Source organism: Carassius auratus, chromosome 13 (genome assembly GCF_003368295.1).
Source record: "Carassius auratus strain Wakin chromosome 13, ASM336829v1, whole genome shotgun sequence".
Taxonomy (NCBI): Eukaryota; Metazoa; Chordata; class Actinopteri; order Cypriniformes; family Cyprinidae; genus Carassius; species Carassius auratus.
Window position 1 is genome coordinate 3,874,619 of NC_039255.1, and position 17,539 is coordinate 3,892,157.

Consider the following 17,539-nt stretch of genomic DNA (forward strand, 5'->3'; position numbering starts at 1 on the left):
CAAGGCAAGGCAAGGCATACACAGACAAAGATTCGACGACGAACTCGCAACCCAGACTGCAAACACAAGGGCAATAAATAGGGAGCTAATGAGGAGGTTAACGAGGGAACACGAGTGGGGGAAAATTATATCAATAATCAGGTAACAAGATGGGAGGGGTCAAGACAATTGACGAGAGCACATGGCACATAGGAACGAAGACAAAAGCCATGTGCTCACACAAAACAAAAAACACAAGCACATGGCCAGCAAACCAATCGCAAGCCATGTGCTCGAATCGGACACAAACACGCAGCTAATGAGCAAGCTCATAACCCGCGTGTTCACACAAGACAGCACGCAGCCAGTAAAAACTAAGCTGCGTGCGACAGCACAAGACAAAATATAACAAGCACACAGCCGATAACTCGAGCTGTGTGCAACAATGCCACAATAAAACAGTCGTCCCCGACACGAAACCGAAACTCAGCAAGACATGAGTGCCGGGATCCGAACACCACGCTCCAACATGAAACAGGACACGCAGACAAGAGCGCACAGCTCGAGCGGTCTCGAAGCCGCGCACTCACATGAAAACAATGACAGGAGGAGAGTATCAGGGCTCTGTCACAAAACATGAAAACCACTAGACTGAAGTGACAGAACCCTGACACTAGCCCCCCTCAAAAGGGACGCCACCTGGCGTCCCTAACGAAGAACACCCAAAAACAAGACAGGCACGAGACAGCACAGGCATGGCAACACAAACCCGGTACACAACAGAACACAAGACATGGAAATCAAAATACAGACAAAATACGGGAGGGAGGGGAGGGAGGGAGGGAAGGGAGCCCAGTCAAGCAATATGAAAACCCAAGCAGTTATTAAAGGGACCAGGGAGGGGCGGGAGGGCTGAGCCAAGGAGGCTCAGGCAGTCCAGGAGTCCCAGCAGTGGACCAGGGTGGAGCCGGAAAGATGAGCCAGTGAGGATCTGGCCTAACAGAAACCCCGACAGACCACCAGGGAGGAGCCGGAGGGACGAACCAGCGAGGATCCGGCCAAACAGGAACCCCGGCAGACCACCAGGGTGGAACCAGACGGAGAGACCAGGAGGCCTCCAGCCAAACAGGGACCCCGACGGATAGGGAGGGCAAAGCCGGCAAGGCACTCCTCAGGGGTAGAGCTGGCATCAGGGCAGGGAGCTTAGACAGAGCCGGCATCAGGGCAAGGAGCTTAAACAGAGCTGGCATCAGGGCAGGGAGACTGGGGCGGCGCCGGCAGGGCAGGGAGACTGGGCGGCGCCGGCAGGGCAGGGAGACTGGGCGGCGCCGGCAGGGCAAGGAGACTGGGCGGCGCCGGCAGGGCAAGGAGACTGGGCGGCGCCGGCAGGGCAAGGAGACTGGGCGGCGCCGGCAGGGCAAGGAGACTGTGAGGCGCAGGCAGGGCAAGGAGACTGGGCGGCGCCGGCAGGGCAAGGAGACTGGGCGGCGCCGGCAGGGCAAGGAGCTTGGGCGGCGCCGGCAGGGCAAGGAGCTTGGGAGGCGCCGGCAGGGCAGAGAGCTTGGGCATGACTGGGATGGCCTCCAGGCCAGCAGTGGGCTCCTGAATGGCCTCCAGGCCATGTGGGATGGGGGAAGTCTTTCTCCTTTTCCTTCTCCTCCGTCTCCGAGACTGGGGCACTGAAATGTCGTCGGCCACTACTGGGGGCGCGGCAGCCTCATCAGGCTCCTCTGGGGGCGCTGCAGCCTCAACAGGCTCCTCTGGGGGCGCTGCAGCCTCAACAGGCTCCTCTGGGGGCGCTGCAGCCTCAACAGGCTCCTCTGGGGGCGCTGCAGCCTCCTTAGCTGGGGAACGTGCCAAGAACTCCACAAATTCCCCAAACGACAGGTGGTCCAGCCCCCTCATACTCCACCAGCTGAGAGGCTCATCAAGGGCGTAATTGAAGAGGTCCTTGAGGGCCGCATCATTGACCTCCAATCCCTCTGCAGTCCCACTGAACTCCAGGGCAAAATCCCTCACACCAGTCCCTTGTTGATGGAGAGAGATCAAAGTCTTGAACTGGAGCATGCGCTGATAGTGGGGGCTGGAGAGAGTGGAGGCTGGTGGACAGTGCAAACCCTTCTTCCGCTGAGTCCTCATACTGGCGAGTTCGTACTGTCAGGGTTTTGGGTAGAGGGATGAGGCGAGGACTCAAGGATGCAGAGAGAAGGGCTCTTTAATAGCAATAAAAATAAAACAAACAAACAAACAAAAACTACCCCGTGGGGGAAAACAGACTAACTTGACTGGGCAAGGCGAGGCAAGGCAAGGCAAGGCATACACAGACAAAGATTCGACGACGAACTCGCAACCAGACTGCAAACACAAGGGCAATAAATAGGGAGCTAATGAGGAGGTTAACGAGGGAACACGAGTGGGGAAAATTATATCAATAATCAGGTAACAAGATGGGAGGGGTCAAGACAATTGACGAGAGCACATGGCACATAGGAACGAAGACAAAAGCCATGTGCTCACACAAAACAAAAAACACAAGCACATGGCCAGCAAACCAATCGCAAGCCATGTGCTCGAATCGGACACAAACACGCAGCTAATGAGCAAGCTCATAACCCGCGTGTTCACACAAGACAGCACGCAGCCAGTAAAAACTAAGCTGCGTGCGACAGCACAAGACAAAATATAACAAGCACACAGCCGATAACTCGAGCTGTGTGCAACAATGCCACAATAAAACAGAACATGGAGCGCGAGTGCTCGGTCCCCGACACGAAACCGAAACTCAGCAAGACATGAGTGCCGGGATCCGAACACCACGCTCCAACATGAAACAGGACACGCAGACAAGAGCGCACAGCTCGAGCGGTCTCGAAGCCGCGCACTCACATGAAAACAATGACAGGAGGAGAGTATCAGGGCTCTGTCACAAAACATGAAAACCACTAGACTGAAGTGACAGAACCCTGACAGCACACACCTGCATATTCGGTTTCATTCTCAGAGTATCTGATTTCACATCTTCCTGTCCCTAAACGTCACTTTTTTAAAAAGCCTTTAAGTGGCTTATTCTTCATTTCTGTAAAAAACACCAATGGACCAGACTTGATAATGGTTTTGCTAAACTATATGTAGAATAGAAATTGAAGCGTTTATTGTATATTACAAGCATTTCTAAGACAGTTTATTCTCAAAAGCCTCCTGGTTTTCATCCAAAATATCTTAAAAGAGCATTCAGCCGTCCAGTTAGATCCATGCAGCGTTTGGAGAACTGAAGTCTTATCGTGCCTCAGACACTCTCACGCTTGGATCCGCCCTGCGGTTTATCCCTAAAGTAACTTAAAACCTTTGTGTTGTTTGTCTGTGTGTGATTTTTGTCCGTTTCCAAGATGATTTATTTTCTTTCAATCTTTCTTCATCTCTGTTGCAGTGTATACACAGGGATCTGGCTGCCAGGAATGTGTTGGTCACGGAAAGCAACTTTATGAAGATTGCAGACTTCGGCCTGGCCAGAGATGTCCACAACATAGATTATTATAAAAAGACCACAAATGTGAGTTTCATTACATCAGGATTTTCATTGAGTCAGAACACATTTCCTGTTGATTTTCATCTCGCTATGCATTCTTTTGCTGATAGTTATTAATGCATGTAACGGCACACCATTAGCTTTTAGTTGTGTTGATGTTTAAACAGGAAGTTGAGACAAGACATACACGTGTCTTTGAAACAAGTATTTTCTGCCCACCAAGACCGTGTTTATGTGATCTAAAAATACAGTAATAACAGTTAATTTATTAAATATTATTACAGTTTAAAATAACTGTTTCTGTTTGAATATATTTTTAAATATCTTTTTTTTTTGTGATGCATTACTCCAGACTACAGTGTCACATGATCCTTCAGAAATCAGTTTAATAGGCCCAAAAAACATTTATTCTACTTACTATTAATGATAAAAACTGTTGAGCTATTTATTATTTTTAAGGAAACCGGATACTTTTTTTCAGGAAGAATTTATTTGAAATATAATTATTTCAATATATACTGAATAATCAATACATATATATTCAATAATATATAGTCTGTCAGTGTTTGGGTGTACACAGCCATATAAATGGCTACAAATCTCTGATTTAGATCTCATTGGATCTTAAAGCATCCTTTATAGAGACATATTCATGCTCGACTCCTTTCAGCCTCCTGCCATCTCTTTCTTTGTTCTCTTACCTTTTCTCTCTTTCATTTCTCCTTTTTTATCACTAGTCTGTTTATCTGCCACATCCCTCCCTCCTCTCGCCAGTCTTGGCATGATTTGCAGATTCCCAGGCAGTCGGCGTGTAAAGTGATTTCGGCTCTTTGCTTATTTGGGCCTGCCCTCTTCTCTTATTCCAAAGCTTGCTGTTCAAGCTCATGAGAAAGAAATGACAAACCTAAACACATTAGCATAGCTTTAACTGGCATTCATCTTGAGATACTTGTTTAGGCTGTAATTCACTCATCTGAGAGTTTAGGTCATTGGACGTGGCAGAGGATGAGTGTGGGAATATTGATAGCATCGTTATGATCATTGGGTCAGTGTTCACGAAAGATCAACATGAAATCAAAATGAACATTTCTAGTCTTTCAGTGCATGATTCTAGTTGGTCGTTTATGGTTGTGGGATGGCATAGATGGTCGATCAGTTGGATTGATTTCAGAATTGATCCTATTTAATTACATAAACATTCATAGCTGTTTTGTGCATGATTCTAATGGTCATTTTTATATCAGTTGGATCTAGTCGGTAATTACTTGTGGTTAGTTGACAGATGGTTGATCAATTGGATTTCCAGCTAGTGGGCCTGGTTTTAACCTATCAGACCATTTAGATCATGTAAGTTAGAGTTGGTTGAACCAGTAGAAAACCAGTAACCATGTCCGAAATTATAGCTTGCTAGCCTTTAACAGTTAGAACTTGGATTTTACAACAGGGAAGCAAACTTTTCCCTGCTTTATTCATCTGTACAGCTTTTTTATTCCTTAATTCTTATCAAGGTCACCAAGATCTGGCCTTGAATATTTTAAACACAGTTTGCCATTATTAAAACATGAGCAAAGCCCAGACTGAGAGATACTGATGACTGATTAATGGCTGGGGTTAGATTCAATTACACAAGTTCAACTCTGTCTAAATAAAACACTGTGAGCCAGGAGACTGTGAACTCGGGGCACTTCTTATTGGATCTAGCACGCCAAACGCCATTGACTCTTGTATCTTCTCCACAAGCCTCAATTTATAACTGCACAATGACTCCTGAGGGAAATTAGAGTTTGGCGATACATCCCAACAGGATTTAATGGCCAATCATTATTGGCTACTCAGGGCTTAATGAAATTCATGGCTAACAAGGTGAAGAAGTGTGTGTTGCTGTGTCTGGGTGTTGTTGTGTTGAGCGTCTTTGACCTTTTCTCCTGTTGATGTCTGTAGGGTCGTCTGCCGGTGAAATGGATGGCTCCAGAGGCACTGTTCGACCGAGTCTATACGCACCAGAGCGATGTGTAAGTCAACCGTTCGCATCCTTCATTATTTTTTTTTCTATTTCATTTTAAAGGGATATGTGATGAAAAAGAAAAAGATTTCTATTGCTCTTTCGCTGATGTTTACAGTACAATGAAATCTCCATCCCTAGTCCATTTACAATTTCACTTATTAATTTAGCAGTTAATTTTATCCAAAGTGAGGAATACACAAGCAATTCATTTTAATGACGCAAAAACACAAACATGCTTCCAAGACAAACAGAGAGGGGTTAAGAAATAGTAAAAACATAGACAAATAAAATTTATAGTTTTTTTTCTCTCAGTAAGATTGACTTTTTATCTCCCAATTTTTACTTTTATTCACAATTGTGAGTTTATATCTCACAATCATGCCTTTATAACATGCAGTTGCGTCTTTATATGATGCAATTCTGACTTTTTAACTCTTTATTGTGAGTTTGTCTTACAATTCTGAGAACAGAAGTCGTATTTTCCTTAGAATTGGACTTTATAACGATTCTGAAAACAGAAGTGAGAAATGTGAGATATAAACTCGCAATCGCAAATAAAAACAAAGTGTGAATAATGAGATAAAGTCACAATTAGCTTTTCTTTTTTTTTTTTACTTTTTACTCAGAAATAGAAACGGGCTTCCATACGATGCAGTGGCATTCACACGGAAGAGAATAGTTTTTAGCCGTTTCTTGAATATTGTCAGGGATTCAGGTTGTTAAGATAGGGTTATTATTTACAGTATTGAACTTACAGGAAACTTTCTTAATGTGGTAAATATGAACATATTTACACATCAGTGTAACTGGTATTGCTACATGTGTGGCAAATTATAACAGTTCATTTGCATAAAGTGATGATAGCTTATTTCTGCACTGTGGTTCTGGTTGGTTCTGTACAAGTTGTTAGGGATCAAGGTTTAAAAGATACTGTTAGGGCTGCTTTTCTTTCTACAAATTGAAAGAGGGCACTGAAGTGGTTTGGGGAGTGCAGGAAAACAGTCGCTGTGTGTTTGTGTGAGGCGAGTAGTTTGGGAAAGAATAGGAACTGCTGGCAGGTGAGTTCAAGGGTACAAGAATTGTTTCCCTTCTGAAAAAAAGGAGCACAGGTGATGGAAACTTAAGGAAGTGTTTTTGTCAGGCGTAGAAAGAAGAGGGTCTGTTCGCAGCCAGCGCTACACCAAAAAGTGAGAGATTTCACGCTCGACTTGTGACCAGTGCTGTGTTACTAATCTGTGCAGCTTCAAAGCCCTGCAGACTTTCACCTCCCAGAGCCCGGACGGAAATGCCCTCTGTCTTCCCTTCACTCCGTCCCATCACATTCCTCCATCCAGCTCTTCTACACCTCATTGTTTTGTTTTTTGACTTGAAAGTCTCTTCCCTTTTTTCAATTTTCCATAGAGTGAAATAATCCTGTCATTTATGTTTATCCGCTAGTGCACGCTTGTTCCCTTTCAATTTTATCTCACGTTTTGTTTTTTGTTTTTTTGGTTTCTTAAAGAGATTAAACGAAACGGAAGTTACGCTTTGGTGCACGTTGGATTTTTCATGCAACCTCTGCTAGACGTTTTAAAGTTTTGGCTGCATGCACAAGTCATTTCTACATTTATATTTGTATTAATCTGATCTTTTGGTTTGCATCCATCAAGTTCCACATTTTTAATTTGTGAAGTATTTAATGAAATGGCTTTGGAATGTACAAAAACAGATATTATCATAAAAGAATGTGGTCATACTGTCCACCCTGAATGATAGATGTTGTGTAATCACATTATCATTATATTTTCATTATCTTTGGTATGTTTGTCTTCTCTTTGTGTGGTCCCGGCAGTAAAATTAAAACAATAGCAAAGATACACTTATTGATGGCAGCCATTTAAATCTTTTGTCTCAGGGCTTAATGCTAATTATGTGTCATCAGTCGCTAAGGCCTCGAGCTCTCTGACTGGCTCACAATCCATACATGACATCATATTAAATGAATGCATAAATTATAAAAAAAATTTGGCATGTTTTGACAAAGAAGACCCCTGGGGAATAGGATGTAAGCTGCAGAGCTTGCAAAAATGGAAACATGGATGCATGTGTGTGAATTTCCTGTTTGTTCTGCATGATAAATTATTAGCTTTTATGGTAGAGGTTCATCCGGCCTCATGCAAGGTCGTCTATATTAGATGAAAGAAAGGTTTTGGCCTTTAAACTTGATCTTTTTTTTTTTTTTCTTTACTGCCTAGTTAGCATTAATTTTAATCTCATGAAATCTGACAAGATCATGTCTGGGTTGCTGTTTCACCCTAAAATAATACAGTTATAAAATATAAATAAATAATTAAATTATAAAAATATGAAATTATAATAAAATAATTACTATTTACATTTATAGTTGTACCTTTTTATCATTAATGAATCTATTAAGATGTATGTATGCATTGTGGAATTATTTCCATTTCCAACATTTATTCTTCATGCAAAATCGAATTTATATTTTTTCCTTTTAATTTTAACGTGGCATTGATTCATTGCTAATTGGCAAGGTCTAGTATACAGCTGTTTTGTTTGTAATGAAGGGCAAGGGTTCAAGTGGTATTTGCAGTGACCTTTTTTTTCTCCTCCTGGTTTGAGTGATTGATCATGGAGAGGTTAGCCATGGCTACATGGGGCGACTGAATAGAGATGATGAATTTGGCAAACATGTCAGAGAAGATGCAGCGCTAGATAAAAAACAGAAGATGACAAACAGGGTCACTGATTGAATAAACAATCAAATGGACGGGTAACCGCAGGAGTAAACGAAAGCAGAGAGCCTTTGTGCTTTGCTGTGTGTGTTGTGAGACCGCTGTGGGTCAACAGAAAAGAGTACAACCAGAGGGAAATTGTGTTGCTCAGAGGCTGCTCTTGTGTAGCTCAGGAGACCTAATGAGTTCTCAGTTTAAATATCTTATTTAGTCTCAGATCAGATGTTGCTCCTTCAATTCCTTCGGAGGAATAAATATAGATGGAAAGGAGACAGTAGTTGTATAGAGGTATTACATTTGTGTGGATAGCAACTCATTGTGATCTTTATGTTGGTGGTTCATATAGAGATTTGAATGCACATTTTGGTATCTGAGCACTTTTTGAGACACTTTTAGAGTCTTTTTCTCAGGAGAAACATCTGAGAAGCAGAAGACTACATCAAAGTCTCAATTAACTCTCCACTGAATCTTCATGAGAAATATAAGAGTTCCTGTTGAGATCTCACTGATTGCAAATGTTGGTATCTGAGATCATTTGGAGACATTTTCAAGGCTTGATTCTTTGGAAAAACATATGAGAAGCGGGAGACTGCACCAAAGTCTCAGATTTGATTTCCACCAAATCTGTATGAGAAATATTCATATTGAGTTCATATTTGCTATATTATTAAAGAGTTCATATTGACATCACACTTATTGTTAACTCTTGTATCTGAGCACTTTTTAAACACTTTTAAAGAGTATTTTTCTCAGAAGCAGGAGACTACACTAAAGTCTTATATTTGCTCAATGCTAACCTGTGTGTAGTTGTAGAGATCTGTTTCTCATGCAAATTGTGTAATGCACTGATTTCAAACCGATATATCTTGGGATTGTGAAATGCTTTTGTTAACTCGGCAGGATAAATAAAAGCTTATGCAGATGATAAGGCTCTCTGGCTCTATTTTGAGAAGCTTTTAGCTCACATTTCATATGTCAAAGGTCAGAAACCCTCTGTGGAAACTCTTATCATTTATTTGTGTATTTTATTTCCCCTCCTAATCTTAGATGAAGCAACACGGAATTGGCATGTGTTGAAAAACCATTCGCTGCTACAATCTTACGCCCTCTGGACGTTTGTTTCCTGAGGGTCCTGCTAATGTTTGTATTGGCTGGACAATATGTGTCATTATAGAGTTCTATAGAGGACAGAAGCCTGCTTTGAATCCAAGTGGTGCCACAGTCCAGGACGCTCGCAGAAACACTGCATTGAGACCTCAACAGCTACTGCGTTGTTAGAGCCAACAAATATCACTACTGTAAATGGATCAAATTGGGATTTTTGGAACGGCTTCATTTCACAGAGCATTACTTGTCCAAACTTTGGGGAGAGTGAAGTGATGGTACCACAGAAGAGGCTGGAATGTGTTTTTAAATAATCAAGAATTACTAAACAAAATGCTGATTGTCGAACGCACTGTATTTACAGTCAGAACACTGATTGAAAGTGTAATATGAAGCATGAGTATTTGTTTCTGTTGTATTGGTGATCTGATGAAGGTGCGTCTGTCTCTTTCAGCTGGTCGTTTGGGGTTTTAATGTGGGAGATCTTCACGCTCGGCGGATCTCCGTATCCAGGAATACCTGTCGAGGAGCTCTTTAAGCTACTAAAAGAGGGTCATCGCATGGACAGACCTGCTAACTGCACCAACGAATTGTGAGTGTCAATGTTTTCTCAAAGGTTTTATGTTGCATTGTTTGTAATAGCAATCTTTTTCTGATAGAGACTGTAAAATCTCTTCGCATTTGACTTAATTTAGTGTCTGGAAGTTCATTAAAGGGATATTCCACTCCAAAATGAAAATGTAGTCATTAATCCCTTACCTCCATGTCGTTCCAAACCCATAAAAGCTTAGTTCATCTTCTGAACAAAATGTAAGATATTTTGGATGAAAACCGGGAGGCTTGTGCCAAGTAAGTTACACTGTCAAAATCAAGAAAAGTACGAAAAGCATCGTCAGAGTAGTCCATCTGTCATCAGTCAGACAGTCACAAGCCTACCAGTTTTCATCCAAAATATCTTAAATTAAATTTACGGGTTTGGAACAACATGGGGGTAAGTGATTCATGACCAGATTTTCTTTTTGGGGTGGAGTAACCATTTAAGGTGTCCTTCCACTAAATGCTTTTTTTTCATTTTACTTGCATTTTAGAACTCGTTCAATTAGTGTCAGGCTAACCATATTTTTCTGTGGTTAGCCAATCATTTTCTACTTTCTTGCATTTATTTTTTGTCTTGCAATTAAATTTTTCAGTGAGCTATTTATGCTGGCTCGAAATATTTCTTGCAATTGAATGACTTTTTCTTGAACTGAACGACTTTATTCTCGGCATGGTTTTATTTTTTTATTATTGCTTGGCCCTAATCCTCTTCCATAACTGTTCCACTTATCATTTCTACTTTTTTTTTTTTTTGCCTTCAACATTTCAGTAAGCTAGTCAAGCTGGCATCCAACACTCAGCTTTCTTTTAATTACATAATTCATTTTAATTTAGTGTAAGCTGACATCCCACTAACCATTAACCTTTTAATCAGGTTTTGTCTTTTATTTATTTCTCTCTTCCATTTAGCTTGTTTAATGCACTGGTTAAGCTACTGTCCCACTAACCATCTTTTAATCATATTTCTGACTTTTGTATTTAGTGTATACATGTACTAGTTGAGCTAATTTCCTTCTAACTGTTCTTTTTCTTATTTGTTTTTTCTGTCTTACATTTACCTTGTTTAATGCACTATTTTGTTAATCGTGCTCTCATGGCTTTCGCAGGAACCAATGAGCTCCTTCCCAACCTAAATTGATAAAAAAGTTCCTATAAGCCACCATGGCGATGACCTAAAAAGCTTTCATGCTGATTTGCTGCCAAAATAAAATGTTTGCATTAGTTTTGAGATGGTACGTGGGCAGCAGAATCACCGTTTCTCTTTCATCGCACCCACGGTTTAGAGCACGTGTACTCGCATGAGCATGTCCGATTACACAAACGGTTGCGCCACATTTGATTTCCAAAACAGAGCTTAGAAATAACCAAATGATGTCATGTTGTCTATTCCTCTGTCTAAGGTACATGATGATGAAGGACTGCTGGCATGCAATCTCCTCTCACAGGCCCACATTCAAACAGTTGGTCGAGGACTTGGACCGCATTCTCACTTTGGCAACCAACGAGGTGAGGCGTGCACACGTTCACACACATGCATAAACAGACTCGAAACCATTACGCTTTCCCTATAGCTCTGGGATCCATCAAACCTGTGCCAACACTGGCTCTGACTCCAGCTCGCAACATTTCGCAAGATCCACAAGGGAGAGGAAACCGTTTATACGGTCAGCGTACAGGTCGAGAGTTGCACGTGCTTAATTTCATCCAGGCTTGGGTTTTCAAGAGTGGCCCTCGTGCTAGCGTTGCTCAATTGTCAGATGGATCCCTACTAGACGATTCTTTCCGTTCCCTAGCTGCCATCCGTGATATCCGTGTGGCGGACTGAGGGATGGAAATCTGTCAGAACTTGTCGAAGGGGGGATTGAGCTGTGGAAGAGATATGATGCCAAAAGCCCCGCTCTTGTTCGCCGTTTTAAACTTTAGAAATGTAATAAAGTGCCTCTGCTTTCTTCCCCCCGTCTTAAACTGCTCACAGATGTGTAGGTCTTTAGTAATGTGAGCTGCCTTGTGTTGAGCAGCGAGAGTTCAATCCAACACTCATTTTCAGCAACCTAAAACCCCCCTCTTCCTCTCGTCAAATAGTTCAGTACCAGCCGCAAAGACAAAATGGCTTCAATTTTCTCTGAGGAATGAACCAGGAAAGAATATCCTCCTGTGCATTTTTTGGTCTTATATATTTATGTGCATTGGATGTTTATAGATATGTATTTCAGAAATTTATATAAGCCTTCAGGTGTGGTCCCTTCTGTTACTGATTCACCGAAATTCGATAAGCAAATATTAGTTAGACTTGATGTTCAGAAAGCGATTGTTCAGACATGGAATCTGGCACAGTGCTTTCCAGCATGGTTAAACTTTGATTAAGCGCACTGCATTTTTGAGGAAGCTGCTAGTAGATCTGTATTACTGCTGGTTTAAACAGTTGGGTTCCGTATTGTTTGTGTTGAAGGAGAGAAATTATTACTTTAAGGACACATTAAATTGACCAAAAGTGTCAGTAAAGCTATTTAAATGTGACAGAAGATTTCTGTTTAAAAAAAAATGCTTTCTATTCATCACAGACTCCTGAAAACTAACTAAAGAACTGTGAAAACTAACTAAACCTAAAAAGTATAAATAAAATAAATAATTTCAAAATAATAATAAAAATGAATAGATAATTAAATAAAATTAAATATAAAGACAACTTATTATTAGCATATTCCAAGGCAACAGTGGAAATTATTGTTTAAAATACAATAAAATTCTATCTGAAATGAAATAAAAATGTATAATAAAGTTTGTGCTTTATTTCAGCTAGTTGCCAAGGCAGCATCTCATTTTTTTTAATTTGAAATAAAACATTAAAAAAAAAAAAAAAATTATACAGACATATAAAAAAGAAAATAATAGACACAACTACATTTCTATAATTATAACTACAATTAAAATTGTATATTTTTGAGAATCTAATTCAAAATATTAATTAAAAACTATAATAGTGTATCAATTTAATTAAAATTAAAAATTATTATTTTTCTCTCCATGGAAATAGCTTATATTTCTAATGGAGAGGGTTGTCTTTCATTTGATTAATTGAAATATAATTGGCTTTTCCTATTTTCCTAATTTTTCCCATTAAATGTGGCAGCTCATGTTTATACTGACAGCTTCATCTCTGTGTCTGTAGGAGTATCTGGACCTGTGCGCCCCGGTGGAGCAATATTCTCCCAGCTTCCCCGACACACGCAGCTCCTGCTCCTCCGGAGACGATTCGGTCTTCTCCCACGACCCCTCAGCAGAGGAGCCCTGCCTTCCCAAGTACCAGCACATCAACGGAGGCATAAAAACATGAGCCTCTTCAGCGTTCTCCAGACCCACCGCATCCAAGCTACGCCTGCAGTTCTCAACAAGACTGAGAGACTTTTCCCCACAGTTCCCTTGTACCCGTTCAGAACCGTATGCTGCCTCTAGACTCCTGGCGAAGCTCCCGCTGGACTTTTGGAGTGTGCTAAAGGAGGCTGAGACGCCAGCAGTGCTGCTTTTCTGGAAAGAACCTGAAGCCTGTGAAGCGCAGGTGCTTTTTTTTGTGAAAACACACACTTGTGCGCACAAAAACATATGACCAAGCTCTTAAGAAGAGGACGAGGACTGAAGAAAAGTGACTGTTTCCAAGGGCAAACCATTAGATTTTTTTTATTTGTTTATTTCTCATTCCTCGTTTATGTTGGAGTTCTATTACATTCTTACCGTCATTCCGTTGCTTGGCATTCCGGGATTCTGTGTCCCCAAGAGAAATGAATGGAGCACATGAACAGAACTCTTAAGAGACAAAAAGGAGACAATATGATACAAGTACAATAAGGAAACATACAACTAACAGAAGAAGTAGAAAAAGAAATCCTAACACTGCCTCCGGTTGATTTTTGAAACTGCTCTGTTTTTACCATGATAACACAGTTATCATACAAGGCCTAAGCAGTTATCCTTAATGCATAAAACAATGAATACATGGTTTATAGTGCTGGTATATTTGTAAATATATTCAAATATGTAAAAATATATATTATATATTTACAATGAATTATTTTTGGTATGGACTTCCGAACAATTCCTCCCCTTTCCCGCAGAGTAAGAGATTTAGATGCCTCTAGATGTTTCTACTACATTCCCAGACATACATTCGCACATTTATAGCAGGACTCGACATTAAAAACTCCATGATATGGTTTATGTTTTATGTGTTTCTTTTCTTTGGCATGTTTTGGGAGTGTACTAGCATTTAGATGACCAACATGGACTAAAAGCCAAACAACTCTCCGTTTTCATTCATTTGTTCCAGACACTTTGAGCCGTGGCGCTGGTTCGAAACCAGGCACACAAAATCCCCTGGAAAAGTTTAATGTCGGGTTCTGCGCAACTCTCACTTGCTGACACAGTCACGCATTGGCTTTCAGGGAAAGAGATAGCATGTTAATTTATTGACTTATGTTTTTAAAAAAAAGAATCAAAAGGTAAAAAAGATCAAAATAATAAAGAGGTAATATTAATGACGACAGTAGAAACAGTTATGATTCATAACGTTTATTTTGTAATTTAAAATAACATTTCAGTGGTACAAAGAATTATTTCTTACGTCTTTTTATATATAAGTATACAAATGTGAATGGTAAGTTAAAATGCAAAAATAACATACATTTTTATTGTCAGCTAATCCCTTTTCTATAGTAGAGGATGTTGTTTTACTCACACTGAAGTTTGCATTTGAATTAGGTGAAATACTGGAAAAAAAGGTTTCAGTATATTTGGTGCAGTTTTACCCACAACACAAAAGTATTAAGAATCATTAAAGTGTTTCATTTTCTTCCAGACAAATGAGCCGAGGTTGCTGTCAACAAGTGTTCCTGACAGATTTGTAAAATTAAAGATGAAAAAAATGAATTGTGTGTGCTCTGTTTTGATACATTTCTAAATTCTTTCTAGAATGTGATCAGTACCTTTCTGATGTCTTTGGAAATTTTCAAATTCATGTAAAATATATGTACAGTATATAATGCTTTCCCCCCACAATACAGTTTCAAAGCAGCTTTACAGAAAATCATAATGTTAATGTTTATAATATCTAAATGCACATGAGAGCCATAGTTTACATTTTGACACAAGCTGTTATAGCACAGTATCATCATATACTGTTTGTATGCAGATAAAGTTGTACTTACTTATGTATGAACAGAGAGATCAATATAGTTTTCCATAATGGTTTCACATCCTCATGGTACTTTTAGTTTTTACTTCGAAAAGTACAATTTGATAAATGTTCGTATTGAGATCCATGACATTAATTTCAAATTTCGCTATTTTGTGTATTCATACTATTTGTGAGCAAGGCAAGTTTATATAGCACATTTCGTACACAATGGTAATTCAAAGTGCTTAGTATAAAGAAAGTAAAATAGTCATGAAGAAATAATAAAACTAAAATAAAAACAAGCAATTTTAAAAACTTTGGAAATTATTTAAAATGACTTATTTAAAATGAATTTAAAACAGTTTTAAAAAATAAAAGATAAAAGAAAATTATGTTACATAAAATGCAGTGAATACATAAAATACAGTGTATTCGGTTTGGACAGTGCACAGTGCTCATTCAATAAATGCACAGCTAAACAGATGAGATTTAATGCGGGCAGCATAGTAACTAAAGGAGGACTCCCCTTGTTTTGTGTGAACCCTTGGTATTTCTAACTGACTCGATCCTATGATCTGAGTGGTCTGTTAGATTTATATTCAGTGAGCATATCTGCAATATATTTCGGTCCTAGGTCATTGAGTGATTTATATACGAGTAAAAGTACTTTAAAATCAATCCTAAATGTAACTGGAAGCCAGTGTAAGAATCTGAGGACTGGTGTGATATGCTCAGATTTTCTGGTTCTAGTCAAAATCCTGGCAGCAGCGTTCTGGATGAGCTGCAGCTGTCTAATGGTCTTTTTACGAAGGCCGGTGAGGAGCCCATTACAATAGTCCACCCTGCTGGTGATGAAGGCATGAACAAGTTTCTCCAAGTCTTGACTGGAAACAAAACATCTAATTCTTGCAATGATTTTAAATGATAGTATTCTGGTTTAGTTACTGCTTTGACATGACTACTGAAACTAAGGTCTGTCTCCAGAATCACACCAAGATTCCTGGCTTGATTTTTAGTTGTTTGACCCCTAGAGTCAAGGTATGCATTCACCTTGAAAACTTAATCTTTGTTTCCAAATGCAATAACTTCATTTGGAAAAATATTTTTTTTCCTTGTTCAACTGAAGAAAGTTCTGGCACATCCAACTATTAATTTCATCAATACATTGCCAGAGGGAGTCAATGGGGCTGTAGTCATTTGGAGATAAGGCTACGTAAATCTGGTTATCATCAGCATAGCTGTGATAGGCAATTTGTTTCTTTCTCATTATTTGACTTAGTGGGAGCGTATACAGGCTAAACAATAGCAGGGCAAGAATTGACCCTTGTGGGACCCCGCCTGTCATGGATGTCCACTTAGAGCAGTTTTAAGACCTGATAGAAAAATTGTGACACTAAAGAAATAACTTTTTAGTAGTAGTAACCAGCATTCCTTCTCAAATACTGTTGGTTACAGGTCTTTTTCTTTTTGTTTCTTCTTCTCGTGGCTGTCAGTTTAAAACAGTTGAAAGCCATTCAGTCCAGTGCCACCACTCACAAGAACAAAACCTTCCCCCCATCTGAAAAAATAAAATAAAAACTATGGCGACTGATACCTGTCATGAACTTCAGTGACTACAGCATTCAGACCTCATTACTACTCCTTACCATCTAGAAGGATCTCCTAAATGATAGACTGTGATGAGCATCTGTCACAACGTTTTTCAGCTCACAGCTGTTGAAATACGTGAGAAGGCTCATCAGAGCGCTGACTCCCATCTCAATCTAATGGTTCTCATAGCCTCCATCTGTCAGAGGCTGTTTGCACAAGGCCCAGTCCTCTGGAATGTCAACATGAGTCGGGTGTGAGCGGGTGAGATGGACCCACACTCACAGATACCACACGGGAAGCTGGGAGAAAGTTAATCAGTAACGTAAACCACATCACGTTGGGCACCTGATTCAGATGCTTTCATATCTTTGCAAACTCTTTCAGAGGACTGTCTCACACAACCTAAATTAGTGCATTAGGATAATCTTAAAGGATGTGTGTATTTTTCTCAAACTGAACCAGAAATCTCCACTTCAATAGTGCTCGCATGGATATCTGTTATGGAAATATATGTGTAATGGAGGCCAGTGAGTAGGTTTCAGTCTGCAGTCATTTAGCCTCCTTGTTAGTGCTTCTGCCTCCCATGCCAGAGACCTGGGATCGAGACACACTTGGAACAAGAACGAGGTGTGGCAGTGAGAACATGGGAGAGAGGGGTTACATTGGTGCCATGACCCGGATGGGAGTGAGGTTTAGGGGGGTGAGTGTAATGGGGGAAAGTATAGCAATATCAATTCATTTTTTTAAAGGAATTCTACTACTACTGTATCTCTGTGGTCTTTTAAAAACAGTACATTTGTTGAATTTGGGGGCGGGACTATCAGTTTGCCTGACCA

General features: G+C 40.2%; 1 protein-coding gene across 10 annotated transcripts in view; it reads left to right on the plus strand.

Moving 5' to 3' along the window:
• The window catches only part of LOC113112367 (fibroblast growth factor receptor 2-like), a 50,291-nt gene extending 35,493 nt beyond the window's left edge, over positions 1 to 14,798 (plus strand). For 4 of the 10 annotated variants that reach the window (XM_026277851.1, XM_026277853.1, XM_026277850.1 and 1 more), the window contains exons 14-18: positions 3,407 to 3,529; positions 5,447 to 5,517; positions 9,804 to 9,941; positions 11,347 to 11,452; positions 13,116 to 14,798. In XM_026277851.1, coding sequence (XP_026133636.1) covers positions 3,407 to 3,529; positions 5,447 to 5,517; positions 9,804 to 9,941; positions 11,347 to 11,452; positions 13,116 to 13,280 — 603 coding nt within the window. In that variant the 3' untranslated portion in view covers positions 13,281 to 14,798. The remainder of the gene's footprint in view (positions 1 to 3,406; positions 3,530 to 5,446; positions 5,518 to 9,803; positions 9,942 to 11,346; positions 11,453 to 13,115) is intronic. The other 6 variants (XM_026277847.1, XM_026277846.1, XM_026277845.1 and 3 more) reach the window with 3 other exon arrangements.
• Positions 14,799 to 17,539: the final 2,741 nt, after the last annotated feature.